Source organism: Ambystoma mexicanum, chromosome 6p, assembly GCF_040938575.1.
Source record: "Ambystoma mexicanum isolate Mex_15411 chromosome 6p, UKY_AmexF1_1, whole genome shotgun sequence".
NCBI lineage: Eukaryota > Metazoa > Chordata > Amphibia > Caudata > Ambystomatidae > Ambystoma > Ambystoma mexicanum.
In genome coordinates this window covers 1,082,040,163-1,082,060,630 of record NC_090935.1, presented here as the reverse complement: position 1 = coordinate 1,082,060,630, position 20,468 = coordinate 1,082,040,163, and the positions used below count along the sequence as shown (strand labels likewise).

The 20,468-nt window shown below is 47.9% G+C and overlaps 1 protein-coding gene across 1 annotated transcript in view; it reads left to right on the top strand.

The window, feature by feature from the left end:
* Nucleotides 1-18,347: 18,347 nt before the first annotated feature.
* Nucleotides 18,348-20,468, top strand: part of LOC138510186 (spindle assembly abnormal protein 6 homolog) — a 366,238-nt gene continuing 364,117 nt past the window's right edge. The window contains exon 1 of the mRNA XM_069625671.1: nt 18,348-18,846. Within this exon, the coding sequence (XP_069481772.1) occupies nt 18,782-18,846 (65 nt within the window). The 5' untranslated portion in view covers nt 18,348-18,781. The remainder of the gene's footprint in view (nt 18,847-20,468) is intronic.

The following is a 20,468-nucleotide window of genomic DNA, read 5'->3' as shown; positions in this document are numbered from 1 at the left end:
GGGCATGCGATAAGAGGCATGACGCCTCACAAGGTGGACGCACCACGTGGGCAGGTGGAGAGTTGACAGAGTAGGCAGAAGAGCCCAGGGGTGCAATATTGGACCTTGCCAGCAACACTTTGGCCAATAAAATGGCTAAGCAGTACTGTAAGGGCCTGCAAAGATGTATGGATATAATACAATATGAGAATGTGCTTGAAATTACAAATGGCCATGTCAATACATTCGTGGAATGGGCATTTTTACAAGCCAAAAGAAGGCAATTGGCAGTAACACACCTAGCGGCGGTAGCGTATTTTGTTAAGCTGGCCAGAGGTACCGATCCAGCACGGTCTGCTGGTTAAATATGCACTGAAAGTTTGGGCCAAGCTAGAGAGGAACAGGCCAGATGGAAGGAGACTACTGAATTTTGATAAGCTACAACGGCTGCTGAACGGGCTAGGGAGCACTAGCTCAAGCAAATATGAAGTAGCGTTGTTTAGGGCAGCCTTTGTCCTAGCCTACTTTGGGGCTTTCAGAACAAGCGAGCTGGTGGCAAGAAGCACATCGGCGGTAGACCGGCTGGTAATAAAGTATGTTAGCATGGGTAAAGATTGCATGACAATATGGCTAAGGAAATCCAAAACAGACCAGCAAGAGAAAGGGAGGCTAATAGACCTGTATTGCATAGACAAAGCATAACACTGCCCCGTTTGCATTACAAAAGCATTTTAGCAAAAAAAGGTCACAGCTAGGTAAACAGCTACTGATCCACAAGGACGGCAGGCCCTCAGCAGGTTCCAGTTTCAGGCAGTCTTAAAGAAGGCGATTAATGAGGCAGGTTGGAACCCAGCAGAATTTGGGACCCACTCATTCCGCATAGGCGGGGCGACATTGCGTGGCTGGGAGGCTGGTTTCTAAGAGAGTTAAAAGAATAGGGTGCTGGAGATCAGACAGTTATCAAAGATATAGTCGGAAAGATCTGGTATAATACGCTATGGTCACTCCAGCAGGTGATGGACCATTCAGGTCGGTGTGAATCGCAGGCCATTCGTTTGTGAGACGGGAAATCAGGTGTCTAGAATAACCCCTGCATTTGTCCATTTGCACCCATCGGCAATTAGGTATCCTTAGCTCACTCATTCGCTGTACCTTGTTTTCTTACAAGTAATGAATTGGCATGAGACAGTAGTTTCAAATGGCAAACTTGGCCGCAGTATTTATTTCCACAACAAAATAATTATTGTACACATTTCATGAACTCCAGTCTGTAAGTGTGGCGCTTGCTCCATGTCCGACCTCACTTGCTTCTCCCTATACCATTGTATAGTTTCCTTAGTAGGCCCAACTCTCCCAACCCTTTGTGCCTGAGCCTATCCTGCCCATGCAGGTGTCCGTGGGTGGGGAGAGCGTAGTTTCTTTTTGGGGGAAGCTGAGCCCTTGTTGTTACCACCAGACGCCCCTGCCATTAGGCTCCCAAGAGGCGCTGGTCCGGAAGAGCGAAGACCCATTCCGGTTTCCTTCTGGCTCATCCGGAGTCTGACTTTTGTGCTTGGTCGCCCAAACACCGCCTTATATCAACCTGACCGTCCTGCGACAGCGACGTCCAGGTGTCACCCTCCTTTCCTTTTGTGGGGTGGGTGGGTGGAAAACGAAATCCTCTCCTCACGCCGGGCATGCAGGATCCCACTGCAGGTGCTGGATTCTCCCTGCTGCAGGACCCTGCTCGTTATAAAGGGACTTACGCTGCCCCTTTCCTTTGTTTGCCCTTCGCAGGCTTTGGGGTGCTTTTGGTGCCGTTCCACCCACCTGACCCTCCCTCCCCTTACCCAGGGGGAGGGGGACAGGTGAGAGGAGGACCCTGCAGCGGTTACCATGCTGCCTCCCCCATTTTTCTTTGTTTGGTCTTTCGTCATCAGCGGCATAACCCCTGCATTTGTCCATTTGCACCCATCGCAAATTAGCTATCCTTAGCTCACTCATTCGCTGTACCTTGTTTTCTTAAAAGTAATGAATTGTCATGAGACAGTAGTTTCAAATGGCAAAGTTGGCCGCAGTTTTTATTTCCACAACAAAATAATTATTGTACACATTTCGTGAACTCCAGTCTGTAAGTGTGGCGCTTGCTCCATGTCCGACCTCACTTGCTTTGCCCTATACCATTGCATAGTTTCCTTAGTAGGCCCAACATTCCCAACCCTTTGTGCCTGAGCCTATCCTGCCCATGCAGGTGTCCGTGGGTGGGGAGAGCACCGTTTCTTTTGGGGAGAAGCTGAGCCCTTGTTACCACCAGACGCCCCTGCCGTTAGGCTCCCAAGAGGCACTGGCCCGGAAGAGCGAAGACCCATTCCTGTTTCCTTCTGGCTCATCCGGAGTCTGTCTTTTGTGCTTGGTCACCCAAACACCGGCACGCCACTAGGTGGGTTACTGCCCACCGTGGCTCCCCTTCTTTCCTGTTTCCACTTATAGCTCCAACAATTTAGTACATATGTGTTACGCTCACCTGGTTCCACAGGGACGCCATCCAGCAGTTCGGACTCAGGTATCCTTCTCTGCGGTTCCCAGGTGTGACCAGCGGGAGGGTTCTGTCTGGAATACAGGTGGGCAATGTTCAAGACTGGGCAACTGGGTTAAACAGTTTCCCACCACCCCATATACCCACGGCCTCACTGGGCCTCTCCTCACCTTGTTTTTAATGCAGGTGTGTTCTCCGTCCTGCCTTCTTGGCAGGGGCGCGTTGTGCTTGGTGGGCGTTTGCGATTGAGTTACTTCACTGATGCCAGCCTGCTTTGAGTCTTTCAGGTAGGTCTTATTGCTGTGCTATATTATTGTCCTTGCATGCCTTTTTGGTTTAACAAATGTCTTTTCTCTTCCTTAGGTGCGCGGAAGCCCAATATGTGGCATAGACTGAATTGGGTCTCGTCGGTAAGTAATGGCGTTATCAGAGCGCCTTGATGCAGTGAGTAGGCGCTAAGCGCAGCGCTATGATGCCTTGCCTCTTGCTAACCTGTTATCTTGTCTTCCCACATGTCGCGGTGCTCACCTGGTGCATGGAATTCCTGAGGCGATGCTGGTCGAGGAGCGACTTGCGAGGTAAGCTTTTCGGCACCGTTCATTAAATTGTAAAAATGTCTAATGCCTTGTTTCTTCCTTTTTTGCAGATCCGTCGGTTCGGGAGGAGCGCTGGTTCCAGGATGCTGATCTCAAGAGCCATGGACAGCTAACGAAGAAATTACAGGTAAGCTGCTGCTGCTAACAATGACCTTTTTTTACTTTACAGATGCTGTTCTTCCGAGGTTCGCGGGTGCAGCTGAACACGGTGAGCGTCACGTTGCAGAATTGCAAAGTAACGCGAAGCGTGTTATCCCAGTCGGGTGTGGTTTAAATAGCTTCAAGAAAGTAGTCCAGGTAAAATAGTTCCTATGGTACCACACCCAAAAATACTATACTGCATAGCTTGGTACCAAGGAGCCAAGCTATGTGGATGCCTCCATGTTGATTGACACTGAAATAAAGTAGTTCCCAATACAAGTCCTTTATCAAGTATGAGCCTGGCGTCAAAGGCGCCAGGACTGGCTCCAAGAAGGCCTAGGCCAAGGATGCTTGGTTTTAGTGGAGACCCTTCCTGGCCCATAGGCTTGCCAGGGGGTCTTCTGGATGGGAGTCGTGACAGCACTACCCCCCCCCAGGCCCCTCTCAAGGTGTTCCTCTTGTCCGGCCCGAGTTTAGTTGGGAAGTTTCGATGATAGTTTTTGATCAGACGTGGCACATGAACACTTTCACAGGGTTCCCAGGATCTATCTTGGGGTCCAAATCCTTTCCAATCAATTAGATAGTATAGCTTCCCCTTTGAATACTTAGAGTCCATCATGCCTTTAACTTTGAATTCTGGTTCTCCGTCAACCAGAATGGGTTTTGGTGGTGTTCCAATCCTTGTAACAGGCTGCATTGGTTTTAAAAGGGACACATGAAATACCTGGTGCATGTGTAGGTTGGATGGTAAATCTAATTTGACGGCCGCTGGATTAATAATCGCCTTGATGGTGTAGGGTCCTAAGTATCTGGGTTGAAAGGTTCGGGTTCCTCCTTTGATGGGTATAAACCTGGCGGCCAGCCAAACCTTGTCCCCTACTTGATAGTCTTTCCCCTGTTGGTCGGCAAATTGGTTTTGCTTGTCTTTGGTGCTATTAGATGTTCTTGGGCCTTTTTGAAAGCCTGAATTATGTTGGTGTGAAGGGTTTTTACTGCTGGCATTTCCAAGCTGGTTGGGGGATCCAGTTCTGAGGTACGTGGGTGTCTACCATATAGGGTGTAAAAGGGTGTTTGTCCGGTACTGGATTGCAAGCAGTTGTTATATGCGTACTTGGCTATCCATAGTAAGTCCTTCCAGTCTCTTAATTCATGGTGCAACATGCATCGTAGGTATTGCTCAAGGGTCTGGTTGGTTCTCTCAGTCTCACCGTCCGTTTGTGGGTGATGGCTAGTGGATAGACGGACGTCAATTTGCGCCATTGCACAACACTTTCTCCAAAAGTTAGAGACAAACTGGCCACCTTGATCGGAGATCAGGACTGATGGGAAACCATGTCGTTTAACAATACTATCTGAAATACCTTGGCTAGAGTGGATGCGTCAGGGAGGCCTTTGAGCGGAATAAAGTGCGCCATTTTTGAGAATAGGTCTACGACTACAAGAATGGTGTTACACCCTTGACTGGAAGGTAGGTCAGTAATGAAGTTGAGGGAAAGAGTGTGCCATGTTGCAGGAGGAATGTCCAAAGGTTTTAGAAGGCCAGATGGTTTTTGTTTTTGCAACTTGTTTTGTGCGCAGACTCCACAAGACTGAATGTATTGGATGACATCTCTACGCCAGGTAGGCCACTAGAAGTTCTGTTTTACCTTGGCTAAGGTCTTGGTAATTCCAGGGTGTCCTTCGATCAAAGAATCGTGATAACCTGAAATGATTTGTTGCTGCAAGTCCTTGGTGGGTATGTACAGACGCCCCTTAAAAAAGGGTAAGTGATCTTTGATGGAATATTCTTCCCCCTGCGCTTGCCGTGCAAGGAGGGCATCCAGATTCATGGTTTGTTGAATTGCTTTTCCCAGTTCGACTGGGGTTAAGGCCGTAGTGAGGCCTAAGAGTTTGTCTTCGGATATGATGGGGACTGGGTCTGGGGCCATATAAACTATGTCATCAGTGCGAGTACGAGAGAGTGCGTCAGCTTTTACATTCTTGAACCCTGGTCTAAATGTAATGACATAATCATATTCAGCGAAGAAAAGAGCCCACCGCAACTGGCGTGAAGACTGGGCTTTACCTGTATTAAGATATTGCAGATTTCGGTGGTCCGTGATAACTGTAATGGTGTGTCTGGCCCCTAGAAGGTAGTGTCACCAAGCTTTAAAGGCGGATTTGATTGCCAAGAGTTCTTTGTCTGTAATGGCGTAATTTAATTCTGGAGGTGAGAACTTCTTCGACCAGAAGGCCACTGGATGTAGCTGGCCGGTGTCAGGACCTCTTTGTGAGAGGACAGCTCCCATTGCTATACTGGAAGCATCCGTTTCCACGATATAAGGAAGATCTGGACGTGGATGTCGCAGGATTGGCGATGAGGTGAACCTTTTCTTAAGTTCCTGAAAAGCTTTTTCTGCTTCTTCGGTCCTTGCACATTTTTTGTAATTTTTTCATAGTAATACAGTGATCGGGTGTACAACTTGTGAGAAGTCTGGTATGAACCGGCGATAGAAGTTCGCAAAGACCAACATACTTTGTACTCCTTTTACTGACGTTGGTGATGGCCACTTCAGAACGGCGTCAACTTTGTGCAGGTCCATCCTGATGCTTCCGGGAGTAAGGATAAAGCCTAGAAACTCTACTTCGGTTACGTGAAAGAAACACTTTTCAAGCTTTGCATATAAACGATGTTCACGGAGCTTGGCGAGGACTGAACGGACATGCTTGATATGATCCTGTTTTGAGGTTGAGTACACTAGGATATCAATGTACACTAGGGCGCAGACATCAATTAACTCTCTCAAGACGTCATTCATGAAATATTGGAATGCTGCCGGAGCGTTGCATAACCCAAAGGGCATGACTTGATATTCAAATAAACCATATTTGGTATGGAAAGCAGTTTTCCATTCATTGCCGCTTCTGACCCAGACCAGGTGGTACGCTTCCCGAAGATCCAATTTGGTGTAAATCTGAGCATCTTTGACCTGGTCCAGCATTTCTGGGATAAGTGGCAAGGGTTAACGGTTCTTTACAGTGATCTGGTTTAATGCGCGGTAGTCAATACAGGTCCTTAAATCCCCTTATTTTTTCGGCACGAAGAACAAAGGACTGGCTGCAGGGGACTTCGATGGACGGATGAATCCGTTTGCAAGGTATTGGTCTAAGTAAGACTTCAGATGAAGATTTTCAGGTTCCGTAAGAGCATAGATTCTACCACAAGGGACTTGAGCACCAGGAACATGGTTGATTTGACAGTCATAAGGCCTGTGCGGCGGCAGGGTGTTTGCTTGGTCCTTCTGGAATACATCCTAGAAATCGCGGTATTCCTCTGGCAAGGTTTCAGTTACACCCAGGGTTGATGTTGTCGCTCCGGGAGTTGCAGAAATACTGAAAGCTGGTTTCTGTTCTTGATAATAACAGGCTGGAGAGCAGTCACTGGGGAAGGTTAATTTCCTGGCCCGCCAGTCGACCAAAGGGTTGTGAGCGACTAACCATGGCATCCCTAGTATAAGCCGGAATTGAGGTGCCTTGATGAGATTGAACGAAATGAGTTCCCGATGCCCGTCCTGGCACAGCAAGGTTATCTCGGCTGTGCATTGGGATACGGGTCCGGAAGCGATTTCTGTCCCATCTACCGTAGTCACCTTGTCTGTAGTTGGCTTAGTGTTACGCTCACCTGGTTCCCACGGGGGCGTCGATCGGAATTAGACTGCTACGGTCTCCACCAGCGTTATTCGTAGTGCCGAGACGGCTGACTGGACTGGCCCTCCTAGCTTTGTTTGTTTGATTTGTAAAAGGAGTTTCCTAAAAGCAGGAGAAGGGAATTAGCCACCCAGTAGATGCGAGGAAACACCCGCTTAATTTGTTCCCTCTAAGCACCTCTGATATTCCCTTTTGCTGCCTCACCTTATTGTTTGTAATGATGAGCTCTCCATCCTGCACCGAACGCAGGGGCGCGTAGAATTCCAGTTGCTTCACTGGTTCAAAGATTTTGGGCGAGTTCCAGACGTGTTGGACTCTGTGGTAAGTGGCAAGGAGCCGCAAGTATAATGTCTATAGAGTTCAATTGTCTGTTTTTCACTCATTTTCTCCCTTTTGTCTTGTAGCTTGAACCGAGAGGAGTTCTCCTGAAGTGCAGCAGGTTGCGCACAGGTAAGAGTCTGTATTACCCAGCGCTGTCCGGTAAAAGTAAATAAAATGTCTTTAACAAGTGTCTTTTCCTCCCACAGGTGCGGCGTTAAAGATGCTGTATGCCGATGAAAGATGACTAGGGCAGTAACTCTGGTGAGTATAATATGGGAGTTTTTGATTGTCTTTGTTGGCACCCGGCTCACCTTGTTATCCTTTGTCTCTCCCAGGTGCTACGGATGCAGCGACGAAACGATGGCAGCAGCGCTGGACCGTGGAGATGAAGACTGGTAAGTATGGCGGGGCGCTACTGCTAGCGATGCAATGCTTTTATTTCTGAAGTCTTTTTCCCCAGTTTGTAAGTGCGGCGAGTTCGGGAACAGAGGAAGATTAGAAGGTAAGTTCTTGTTCTTATCTTCCTTTCTTCTAGGATGATGTCCAGGTTCGAGGCGGGCGTGGCAGAAGACAGGATGCTGCAGGCACAGTGAGCGTTACGCTGCCGCTGCTGAAATGCAGAATAACACGAAGCGTGTGATGCTGGTCGGGCGTGGTTTAAATAGCCTCAAAAAGTAGTCCCATGTAAGAAGTTCCTAGAACCACACCAGAGTAAAAAATAGTCCCTTTAGTAAAATAGTTCCCTCCAGGCTTCACGTTGGCCTGGATTTAATTGCAGCATGGTCTGCCTGAGGTAAGTAATGACTATGAGCCTAGCGCCTTAGGCGCCAGGACTGATTTCTATCATGAGCCTGGCGCCTAAGGTGCCAGGACTGAACCCAGATAGCCCCTAGCCGGGTCTGCTGAGATTTCAATAAACGTCTGGATGCCTGCTTTCCCGGTTGATGGGCTAGGTCCTGATACCCGGGGGTAGGCATCATGACAGCATTCCCCCCAAGGCCCCTCCTAAGGTTGTTCTTCTCCTGGGCCCTGGTTTGTCTGAGAAGTTTCGATGGAATCTCTTCACCAACCGAGGTGTATGAACGTGGTCTCTGGGCTCCCATGACCTTTCTTGTGGTCCGTAACCCTTCCAATCGATTAAATAAAAAGGTTTTGATTTAACCATCTTAGAGTCTAGGATATTTTTTACCTCAAATTCAGGTTCTCCATCTACCAGGATGGGGTCAAGTGGTTTGATTAATGTTGTTCCGGGTTGAACTGGTTTTAGAAGTGAAACATGAAAGACAGGATGGATCCGCATATTAGAGGGTAATTCTAATTTGACGGCCACCGGGTTGATAATGGCTTTAATGGTGTAAGGTCCCAAATATCTAGGATTAAAAGTTCGAGTTCCCTTTAGAGGTATGTGTTTTGTAGCCAACCAAACTTGATCTCCAATCTGGTATGGGGGAGTGTCACTTCTATGTTGATCAGCATTTTTCTTTTATTTCTCTTTTGCTTGTTTCAAATGTTCAGTTGCCTCCTTAAAGGCCTGTGTACTAGTAGAGTGCAGATGGGTCACTGCCGGCATTTCTAAGTGCTGGGGCGAATCGAGTTCTGAGGTTCGAGGATGATGTCCATATATGGTATAAAAGGGGCTTTGTCCAGTTCCTGAATGTACTGAGTTATTGTATGTGTATTCAGCAATCCATAAAATATCCTTCCAATTGCTTTCGGTCTGGTGTAGCATGCAACGTAGGTATTGTTCAAGAGTCTGGTTGGTCCTCTCCGTCTGACCATCGGTCTGGGGATGGTGACTGGTAGATAACCTCACATCGATTTGCGCCAATTGACATTTCTTCCAAAATTGCGAGATGAATTGACTACCTCGGTCAGAAACCAATACGGAAGGAAATCCATGTGTTCGAACAATGTTTTCGAGAAATTCCTTGGCCAAAATTGAAGCGGAAGGTAATCCCTTTAAAGGAATAAAGTGGGACATCTTGGAAAAAAGATCAACAATAACTAGAATGGTGTTAAACCCATTACACAAAGGTAGATCTGTAATAAAGTCTAAAGACAAAGTGTGCCAGGGCGTGGGTGGAATATCCAAAGGTTGTAAAAGACCGGCTGGTTTTTTCTTCTGACTTTTGTTTTGGGAGCAGATACCACAAGACAGCACAAATGACTTTACGTCTTTTAGCCAGGTGGGCCACCAGAATTGTCTTTTAATTTTAGCTTCAGTCTTTGCAATACCTGGGTGTCCTTCCATCAGAGCATCATGGTAATTGGAGATGACTAGTTCTTGTAGTTCCTTGTGTGGTAGAAACAGACGCCCTTGATAGTAAGGTAAGTCATTGATGACTGAATAATCTTGGCCCTTTTTCACCCAATCCTGCAGGGCTGCTGAATCGAAAAGTTGTTGGATTTTTAAATGAATATCTTCTAAAGTCTGTAGAGTAGTTATGCCAAGGATTCTTTGTTCTAGAATTATAGGCACCGGTTCTGGGTTCGAATATGCTTCTCCCGTCCCTATTCGGGATAAGGCATCTGCCTTACCATTCTTGCAACCTGGTCGATAAGTAATCACAAAATCGAATTCAGCGAGGAATAATGCCCATCAAAGTTGACGCGATGATTGGGCCTTGGCTGTTTTTAAATACTGCAGGTTCCTGTGATAGGTGATTACAGTAATGGTGTGCCTGGCACCGAGAAGATAATGCCGCCAAGCCTTGAAGGCGGATTTGATGGCTAACAACTCTTTATCGGTAACCGCATAGTTTAACTCGGGGGCCGAGAACTTTCTGGACCAAAATGCTACTGGATGAAGTTGACCGGTTTCAGGATCCTTCTGGGACAGGACAGCTCCCATGGCTAAACTGGATGCATCGGTTTCGACTACGTATGGGAGCTCGGGGCGTGGATGCTTCAAGACAGGTGCCAACGTGAATTTCAATTTCAGCTCTTGGAAGGCCTTTTCAGCCTCTTCGGTCCACAAGAAGCATTTGTTTTTTCGTAAAAGTGCTGTGATGGGGTGTACCACATGTGAGAAGTCGGGAATAAATCTTCGGTAGAAATTAGCAAATCCAAGCATGCTTTGTACCCCTTTAACTGAACTGGGTGATGGCCATTTGAGAATTGCATCCACCTTTCGAGAGTCCATTCGGACTCCTTTTGGTGTCAGGATAAATCCAAGGGATTCAACTTCTGTAACATGAAAAACACATTTTTCCAATTTTGCATATAACTTGTGCTCACGTAGTTTCTCGAGGACTGCACAAACGTGCTTAACATGGTCTTATTCTGGGAGGAGTTCACTAGAATATCGTCGATGTATACGACAACACGGATGTCAATGAGTTCACGAAGGACATTGTTCATAAAATACTGGAAGGCTGCTGGTGCATTGCACAACCCGAAGGGCATCACCTGATATTCGAACAATCCGTACTTGGTACGAAAGGCAGTCTTCCATTCGTCGCCTTTCTTCCGTAAGGGCGTAGATCCTGCTGCATGGAGGTTGCGCACCGGGTTGCGTACCGGGTATGAGGTCGATTTGACAATCATATGATCTGTGTGGCAGTAAGGTGTTTGCCTGTTCTTTTTGGAAAACGTCCTGGAATTCTTGATATTCCTGAGGTAACTGCATGACTGAATTAGTGACTGTGGCCAGGCCTTTGTCCAAGGTTTATTTCGGGTAACAGGTGTGCGCACAATCCGGGAAGGTTATTCTCTTCTCTCGCCATTCAATACAAGGATTATGCGTTTCCAACCAAGGTATCCCCAGTATTATTTGGAACTGCGGGGCTTTGATTAAATCAAACACAATAGTCTCTCGATGCCCATCCTGACCCAACAATGTCATCTCTGTAGTGGAATGAGTTACAGGCCCAGAGGCAATTTCAGTTCCGTCGACTGTGGTGATGACATCCGAAGTGGTCTTTTTTCAGAGAGGTAGATTCATCCTAGAAGCCAATTTGTGGTCCATATAGTTTCCTACGGTCCTGCTATCGACGTATGCCCTTACTGCGTGCATACGTGATGGCCGCCTTGGGTCAATAAGAACCATTGGTATGATTAGGTGCGAGGTCTGAGTGTCCTTCTTCAAGCTTGGCAAGCGGACCTCTACGCTTGTCAGGCTTGGTCGTTTCCCGAATCAGGCTCTGTTTGATTTCTAACAGCAACTCCGACTACTTTCTTCGATGATTTTATAGGGCAATCCCGTATAAAATGTCCTGAGGCCCCACAGTACATACATAATTGCATTTGCCGTCTCCTTTATCTTTCCTTTTGAGTTAGGGGTCCCTTAACCCCCCCGATCTGCACAGGTTCTGATGCATCTGTTCCTTTGGGGGTAACATTGGGTTTAACCAATATCCGATTTTCAAACTTAGCTTGATCAGCCTTTCTATTCTGAAGACGGTGGTCTAACTGGACCACTAAGTCTATGTATTCTGCGCAATCATGAGGTGGGTTCACAACTTGGGCCAAAACATCTTTGAGTTCACCCCGAAGTCCACAATGAAATAATGTAACTCATTTTTCCTCTGGCCATCCGGTTTCCACCACCAACCTATTAAAGGCTACGATATAGGTTTGCAGATCCTGATTACCTTGTCATAGGGATAAAAGTTCATTATCCAGGGCCTGTCCCTGTGAATGTCTGGCGAACAGTTTTTCCATGCTCAATTGAAAACCCTGAAAATTCTGAAGAAGAGGGTCATCCTGGTTGACTAGTGGAATTGACCAATCCGCTGAGCTGCCACCAAGGTATGATAGTACAAAGGCTACTTTGGCTTGGTCATTTGGGAAAGCTCCAGGTCCGCATGAACACAGCGAACCTTTTCGGGTCCCCAGCAAAACGTTCGGGTGGAGCTAAAGGAATGCTCCCTGGTAGAACCACTTGCACAGGATTGTTCGATGAAACAGGAGTTGGATTCCCCCTCCCCCCCCCGAGACCAGGTAGTGGTGTTTGCCCAGCTTGGTTTTGCAGCAGTTGTCTAGCAAGATCATCAGTGCGCTCCTTTGGCATAATCAGTTCTCTCCTGAGGGCATTAGTTTCTTGGCGCGCGGAGTGAACTTCTGCCCTAAATTCCCCTAACAATTGGGCTAGTTGGTCGGTTTCCGAGGTTTCCATTACACCCGGGTGGGGATTTATAGATGGGCTTCGCGTTCTGTTATGCTCACCTGGTTCCCATGGGGGCGTCGATCGGAACTGGACTGCTACGGTCTCCACCAGCGTTATTCGTAGTGCTGAGACGGCTGACTGGACCGGCCCTCCTAGCTTCGTTTGCTTGATTCGTAAAAGGAGTTTCCTAAAAGCAGGAGAAGGGAATTAGCCACCCAGTGGATGCGAGGAAACACCTGCTTAATTAGTTCCCTCTAAGCACCTCTGATATTCCCTTTTGCTGCCTCACCTTATTGTTTGTAATGATGAGCTCTCCATCCTGCACCAAACGCAGGGGCGCGTAGAATTCCAGTTGCTTCACTGGTTCGAAGATTTTGGGCGAGTTCCAGACGTGTTGGACTCCGTGGTAAGTGGCAAGGAGCCGTAAGTATAATGTCTATAGAGTTCCATTGTCTGTTATTCACTCGTTTTCTCCCTTTTGTCTTGCAGCTTGAACCGAGAGGAGTTCTCCTGAAGTGCTGCAGGTTGCGCACAGGTAAGAGTCTGTATTACCCAGCGCTGTCCGGTAAAAGTAAATAAAATGTCTTTAACAAGTGTCTTTTCCTCCCACAGGTGTGGCGTTAAAGATGTTGTATGCCGATGAAAGATGACTAGGGCGGTAACTCTGGTGATTATAATATGGTTGTTTTCGATTGTCTTTGTTGGCACCCCGCACACCTTGTTATCCTTTGTCTCTCCCAGGTGCCACGGATGCAGCGACGAAACGATGGCAGCAGCGCTGGGCCGTGGAGATGAAGACTGGTAAGTATGGTGGGCGCTACTGCTAGCGATGCAATGCTTTTATTTCTGAAGTCTTTTTCCCCAGTTCGTAAGTGTGCGAAGTTCGGGAACAGATGAAGATTAGAAGGTAAGTTCTTGTTCTTATCTTCCTTTCTTCTAGGATGATGTCCAGGTTCGAGGTGGCCGTGGCAGCAGACAGGATGCTGCAGGCACGGTGAGCGTTACGCTGCTGAAATGCAGAATAACGCGAAGGGTCTGTTGCTGGTCCGGCGTGGTTTAAATAGCCTCAAAAAGTAGTCCCAGGTAAGAAGTTCCTAGAACCACATCCGAGTAAAAAATAGTGCCTGTAGTAAAAAAGTTCCCTCCAGGCTTCACATTGGCCTGGATTCAATTGCAGCATGGTCTGCCTGAGGTAAGTAATGACTATGAGCCTGGTACCTTAGGCGCCAGGACTGATTTCTATTATGAGCCTGGCGCCTAAGGCGCCAGGACTGAACCCAGATAGCCCCTAGCCGGGGCTGCTGAGGTTTCAATAAACGTCTGGATGCCTGCTTCCGGGGTTGATGGGCAAGGTCCTGATACCTGGGGGTAGGCATCATGACACTTAGAACATAAGGGAAGCCCCATCTTTGCAGCCAGGTCTTGATCTATATAATTCCCGACTGCTCCGCTGTCGATGAATGCCTCAACGGTATGCATTCTTGACGACCTTTGGTTATTGATTATGATCACTGGTATTGCAAAGTGTGAGGTTGGTGGCTCTTTCCTCTCACTCGACAAACTGACCTCTACGTTTGCCGAGCTGGATAGTTTTCCGATTTGGATTCTTTCTCTTCATCTTTTACCGTGGCCCCGATGATCTTCCTTGGAGGTTTCACCGGGCAGTCCTTCAGGAAATGCCCAGGTTTTTCGCAATGCAGACATAACTGTTGTTGCCTTCTTTTATCTCGCTCTTGTTTTGTTAGTGGAGGTCGCACCCCCCCAATTTGCATGGGCTCACCAGTGCGTTCTTGTGCTCAGGTTACATTGTCTCTAGACCTAACATACACAGCCCGAGGATCCATTTTGGAACAATCTGCTTTTCGGTCTTGCAACCGGTGGTCTAGTTGTACGACCAGATTTATGAACTCAGAACAGTCTCGAGGAGGATCAACTACTTGAGCTAGAACGTTTTTTAATTCGCCTCGTAAGCCCCGATGAAACAACGTGGTTCTTTTGTTTTCAGGCCACCTAGCTTCGGCAACCAATCTGTTGAAAGTAGCAATGTACGTTAACAAGTCCTGATTCCCCTGTCGGAGGGAAAGGAGTTCATTGTCCACTGCTTGCTCTCGGGTATGGCGAGCAAAAAGTTTCTCCATTTCCCTCTGAAATCCCCCAGTCATGTAATAAAGGATCATCATGGGTCACCAATGGTACAGACCAATCTGCTACGCTACCGCTCAGGTATGATAAAACAAAGGCTACCCGAGCTTGGTCGTTTGGGAATGCTCCTGGCCTGCAAAGAAAGTGAAGGCGACACTGATTCATGAAAGCTGCGTATTTCGGTGGATCACCTGTAAACCGCTCCGGTGGTGCCAAAGGAACTGTTCCTGGTAGCATAATTTGTACCAGAGTAGAGGAAGTGGGTGGCAGGGTAGGATTTTGCATCGTCGGGTCACTTCCAGGCAGAAGTGTCTGTCCTGCTTGTGATTGCAAGTATTGTCTGCTAATGTCTTCTGTGCGCTCCTTAGTCACTATTAAATCTCTTCGGAGAGCGTTAGTCTCCTGTCGGGCAGAATGAACCACGGCGCGCAGTTCTCCTATTAATTGGGCCAATTGGTCTAATTCCGAGGTCTCCATGGTGCCCAGGTGGATTGGTTTGGCAGGCTTCGCGTTCTGTTACGCTCACCTGGTTCCACAGGGACGCCACCCAGCAGTTGGGACTCAGGTATCCTTCTCTGCGGTTCCCAGGTGTGACGAGCGGGAGGGTTCTGCCTGGAATACAGGTGGGCAATGTTCAAGACTGGGCAACTGGGGTAAACAGTCTACCACCACCCCGTATACCCGCGGCCTCACTGGACCTCTCCTCACCTTGTTTTTAATGCAGGTGTGTTCTCCGTCCTGCCTTCTTGGCATGGCGTGTTGTGCTTGGTGGGCGTTTGCGATCGAGTTACTTCACTGATGCCGGCCTGCTTTGAGTCTTTCAGGTAGGTCTTATTGCTGTGCTATATTATTGTCCTTGCATGCCTTTTTGGTTTAACAAATGTCTTTTCTCTTCCTTAGGTGCGCGGAAGCCCAATATGTGGCATAGACTGAATTGGGTCTCGTCGGTAAGTAATGGCGTTATCAGAGCGCCTTGATGCAGTGAGTAGGCGCTAAGCGCAGCGCTATGATGCCTTGCCTCTTGCTAACCTGTTATCTTGTCTTCCCACAGGTCGCGGTGCTCACCTGGTGCATGGAATTCCTGAGGCGATGCTGGTCGAGGAGCGACTTGTGAGGTAAGCTTTTCGGCACCGTTCATTAAATTGTAAAAATGTCTAATGCCTTGTTTCTTCCTTTTTTGCAGATCCGTCGGTTCGGGAGGAGCGCTGGTTCCAGGATGCTGATCTCAAGAGCCATGGACAGCTAACGAAGAAATTACAGGTAAGCTGCTGCTGCTAACAATGACCTTTTTTTACTTTACAGATGCTGTTCTTCCGAGGTTCGCGGGTGCAGCTGAACACGGTGAGCGTCACGTTGCAGAATTGCAAAGTAACGCGAAGCGTGTTATCCCAGTTGGGTGTGGTTTAAATAGCTTCAAGAAAGTAGTCCAGGTAAAATAGTTCCTATGGTACCACACCCAAAAATACTATACCGCATAGCTTGGTTCCAAGGGGCCAAGCTATGTGGATGCCTCCATGTTGATGGACACTGAAATAAAGTAGTTCCCAATACAAGTCCTTTATCAAGTATGAGCCTGGCCCCAAGAAGGCCTAGGCCAAGGATGCCTGGTTTTAGTGGAGTCATGGCTATGAGGTTAACTGGCGTGGGTAAGTTCCCTTTAAGCACAATCTTGTTATTCACATGTTTGTTAACATTGTCTCTCCTTGCTGGTACCTCAATCTCTCTTTTCTTTCTCTTTGAGTTTACCACTGCTGTTTTTATGCTTAGCTTCCCCAGAGGTGGAGCTGCGAGACCCCGAGCTCTCTCCCCTTGGGTGTCTGAATTTGCACACTTTGCCATAGGGACACTCCCCTGCTGCAAATCTCCAGCAATCTCCCCGCTCCACCTGGTGGGTTGCTGCCCGATACACCCAGGAGGAGGGCCCACAAAAAGACCCCCTACCTTGCTGCGCATAACCCCCTCTGCCTCTCCAGGCCCGGCACTTCTCCCCTTCTTGTTTGTCCTCGTGCTCCCTGGCAGGAATCATTTTGTCAATGTACTCCCCCCCCCCCGACATCAACCTCGTCCCAAGACATTGCCGGCCACACTTGTATTTTTAGTCTGAAACCCCGATCATAATCTAGCCACCCCTCACCTCCATGTTTCATGTATAGGTCCTGAATATACTGCTCATAAGCTATCATTGACAGGGCATCTTGTGGGTATTTTTCCAGCATCACTGACATGTACATTCTAAAGGCTTTGAGCCAGTTAAACATGGTGTGTTCTACTTTAGCACTCTCCTTGTCCCTTTTCTCTTTCTCTTTTTCAGACAGTTCTTTAAAGCCACCGCCTAGTGGTACAATCCCCAATAAATCAAAGATGTCCACAAACTCCTTTCTCCACAATCTCTCCTTGGTGGCCCACGGAATGTGCCACACCAAAGAACTGACCGCCGCCCTCACTGGTACGAACCCAGGCATTGGCCTCCCATATTGGGTTACCTGTCCCCACGCTCCCACTGCCCCTGGGTTGTTTGGACCTGTTGCTGAGGGCTGTGCTGGCTCTCCCCTCCTATGTTGGTAGCCCCGGCCCCTGACCCCACCAACTTTGGCCCACCTGTGCCCCTGCTGTGGCCATTGATCACTACTTGGTGACCCAGAATAATACATCTAGGGTGGAATGATCTGTCAAATCTGGGAAGAAAACAGTTACAAAGGGACATGTGCGACTCACTGGGCAGAATAGCCCACTGCTGGACGACACCTAGATCTTCCTATCAGAGATAGTGCCCAGACGCCACTGATGGGGGCCATCTCCAGGAAAGCAGTAGAACTTCAAGGAGAAAGCTGAATAAGGCCCTTGCAGGGTTTTGCAAAACCATCAGGGTGACCTTAGTTAAACATGGACTGTCCTTGAGATTTATTTTACCAGGACGTTATACACTTGTCAACCAAGGGCTTTGAGATCTTCACAAGTAACCTTGTTAAGGCATTGGCAGACAGGGGTTGTAATTGAGGGTACTTTTTGGGGGGTCCTGATTGGCCGTGGACCCACTCAAGTGTGGCGGCAGGAGTCAGAACAGAGGATGCCCCATTGACAAGTAAGGGGTGCCAGCCAATAAGCAAGCGTCCTGCTTGCAGACACAAAAAAGGACTTGGCACCAGAGCTCCTGGGTAGCTGGAGGACACTGTTGGGGTAAGGAGGAGCTCTGGGAATGTTAGTGGCTGGCGAGAATGGACATCGCACCTACTGTATCGCGATTTGCCCAAAAGCACACACACCTTGAGTCATTGATTGGTTTGTAAATAAAAAAGCCCACAGCCGAATTTTTATTCCACACAAATCAATTTGCAGCGTGGTTCATTTTCAGTGTTTGTTGTATCCCTACTTAGCTTACTGGAACGAGGAGGGGAACATGGAGGATATATCAGACCTGTCCACATTCTCTCTCATTCTCTCTCGTGCAATAATAAAAATAACTCAGGGTTAAGAAAAAGACACATTGAACTGTGATAAAATAAATTATACATTCTGCATTCTCCTTGCGACAGCTTGCCAAGCATGTCAACCGCAAAGCGGCTGAGTATACAGTAAATACAAAGCTGCCAAGAAACTACAAATCCCAGCATGCAAAGAAAAAGCCAAAACCGGTTGATGGTGCCACTTGACAGTTATGAAGATATTTCGGCTGTGGTAGGGAAACACACACGTTAAACTGTAAACACCTGTAGTAAATACTGTATAGTTTTTTAAACTGCCTCCTCATTTACCACAGAATGATCCGAATTTGGTTTCCAGGTAAAACAGAGGGGGTGTTGGGAAACGCGAAGATTCCCACCGGTACTTGTGTCTTCTCCTTTTACCCTGTTCCCCTCTTCTGCCAGGTCTGGTGTGAAAGAGCCTCTGCCCTCCCGTCAACCCAAACAGCCTGCGGGCGCATTCCTGACCTGGCAGAGAAGGTGCTGCGGGCTGGGCGGGGTGCTGTAGGAGGACTGCGGGCGCCGACGGCGGGAAGGTGGCGCGAATCCCCACGGGATCAGCCGCAGGAAACCCGGCCCTAGAGCCGGGCACAGGAGGCGGGGGCTCGCGCCAGCACGGAAGCAAGAGGTGGCCTGAACCGGAGGCGACCTGGGCCCGACCGATGTTTGTAGCCGAGGCGCGCCGACGCTGGCCCCGAGAGCCGAGCACCTGCTGAGCAGCGGGGAAACGGAGAACACACCTGCGGCGTCTCCTGGGCCGAGGAGGCCAGAGCCCGGCTAGGAATGCGCCTTTTTGTGTTTTGGTTGCGAATCTGAGTGACTTAGTCTCAGCATGGCGGAGGAGCTGTTCTGTAAACTGCTTTCAGTTGTGATTAAGTGCCGAGACTGCGAGGACAGGTGAGTGGGCATCGCGCTGCGCAGAGATGGGGCTGGCGCGGACTTGTTGTGGAGGTTCTGGAACTCGGGAAGGTGCAGCCGGCCTTGCAACAGTTTACCCCCGGGTTTTCCTGTACCCTTGGCGACTGTCTGCATCCTTTTTGCCTTCACTTGCCCCTTTGCAACAGAAGACAGCACTCGCGTGTATATTGCGAAGCAACAGTTGAGACGTTTTGTATTTCTTCGCCTTGTGTGCTATGGGTGTCAGCGGGAAGTGGGGGTTCGATTGTAATGTTCAAACCACACACGCCGTGTCAAAGAACGTGCATGTCACTCTGCATCAAAGTTACATATCCGATATGATACCCCCTCCACCACCTCCGGATCACTATAAGTGTGGTATTCACACACTATACTACACTTATCGTTGTGCAGCGTAACGTTATGTCGCTGCAGAAAAGGGTGCTGTATCTATATCAGTAGCAGTTTGAATAGCTTAACCTTTGTTTTCGGGAATGCATGGATCTTTGTTTTTCAGAGTACTTGGGTGTACTAATGTTAAATTCGAGGGATAAGATGGTGCAAGAGGTGTAGATATATTTTATATTAGTGAGGTTCTCATTTGCACCAACCCTTCTTTTTGTCCACCGTCTGCTCAATTACCTCCTTTCTGATTTACAGTTTCCTTCGCTCTTTTGGATCACACCAAATTTCCACCCTCTTTCATTGGTTCCTCATATTTTCAGAGGCATGGTAGGCATCTAGTTACAGTATTACTGCTCAACATGATTTATGTACAACTGCAACCTGACCTGCAGTCGTTCTTCATTAGAGAACTCCTCTGAAAAGGACATGGTTTCTAAGCCCATTCTAAAAAGTGAGATATTTAGTGAATTTGCAGAGCCAGGACATGATGTAACCTGAGTCTGCCCCCTCCCCCTAAACCCTGGACGTCTGCTCACAATAACTAATAAACCTCATTGGACTGCTAGTATCAGCAATGATCCAATAAAACATTTCATATTCATTTTCTAAAAAATTCCATCCGTCATTATGATCTCACACAGGGTTGTTGCTAGGTCTGGAAAATATCTGGGGCTATGTTAATGTCAGGATTGTCAAGACTCGGGGCTAGCTAGCTTTTTGTTTTTAACCACTGAGCTTCTATCCAGGGCTACAACCTTTACCCCACCCCCCCAGCAACGCCTCTGATCTCACATATCTGCTAAAACCAATTTAAAGTGCTAAAGTGACTGTACAATGTAAACCACAAACGGCACCTGTGCAAAACTTGCAGTGGTTAGCTAGACCTTCTTCCAGGTCTACATAACCATTATGTGCCAAACATATTTTGTTCTACATAACCATTATGTGTCCAACAAGTTTCGTTCTATCACTAATTCTAATAAATATCTAGAACTTTGATGTGGGCTATAAAGCGAATAAACAATTTTCTGCTCCCCCTACCCGATGTTCATAATGACGGTGCTGTAAATGGGATGAAACACGTTGGGGTCCATAAAGCCTTACGAAAGGGGCATAGCTTAAGTAGCGTGGTCGGACTTTCTTAGTATATCATTCAGGATATTAAGACTGTTGACATGATGTGGTGTCTTTCAGCCTGTTAAGAATTAGGAAACTCG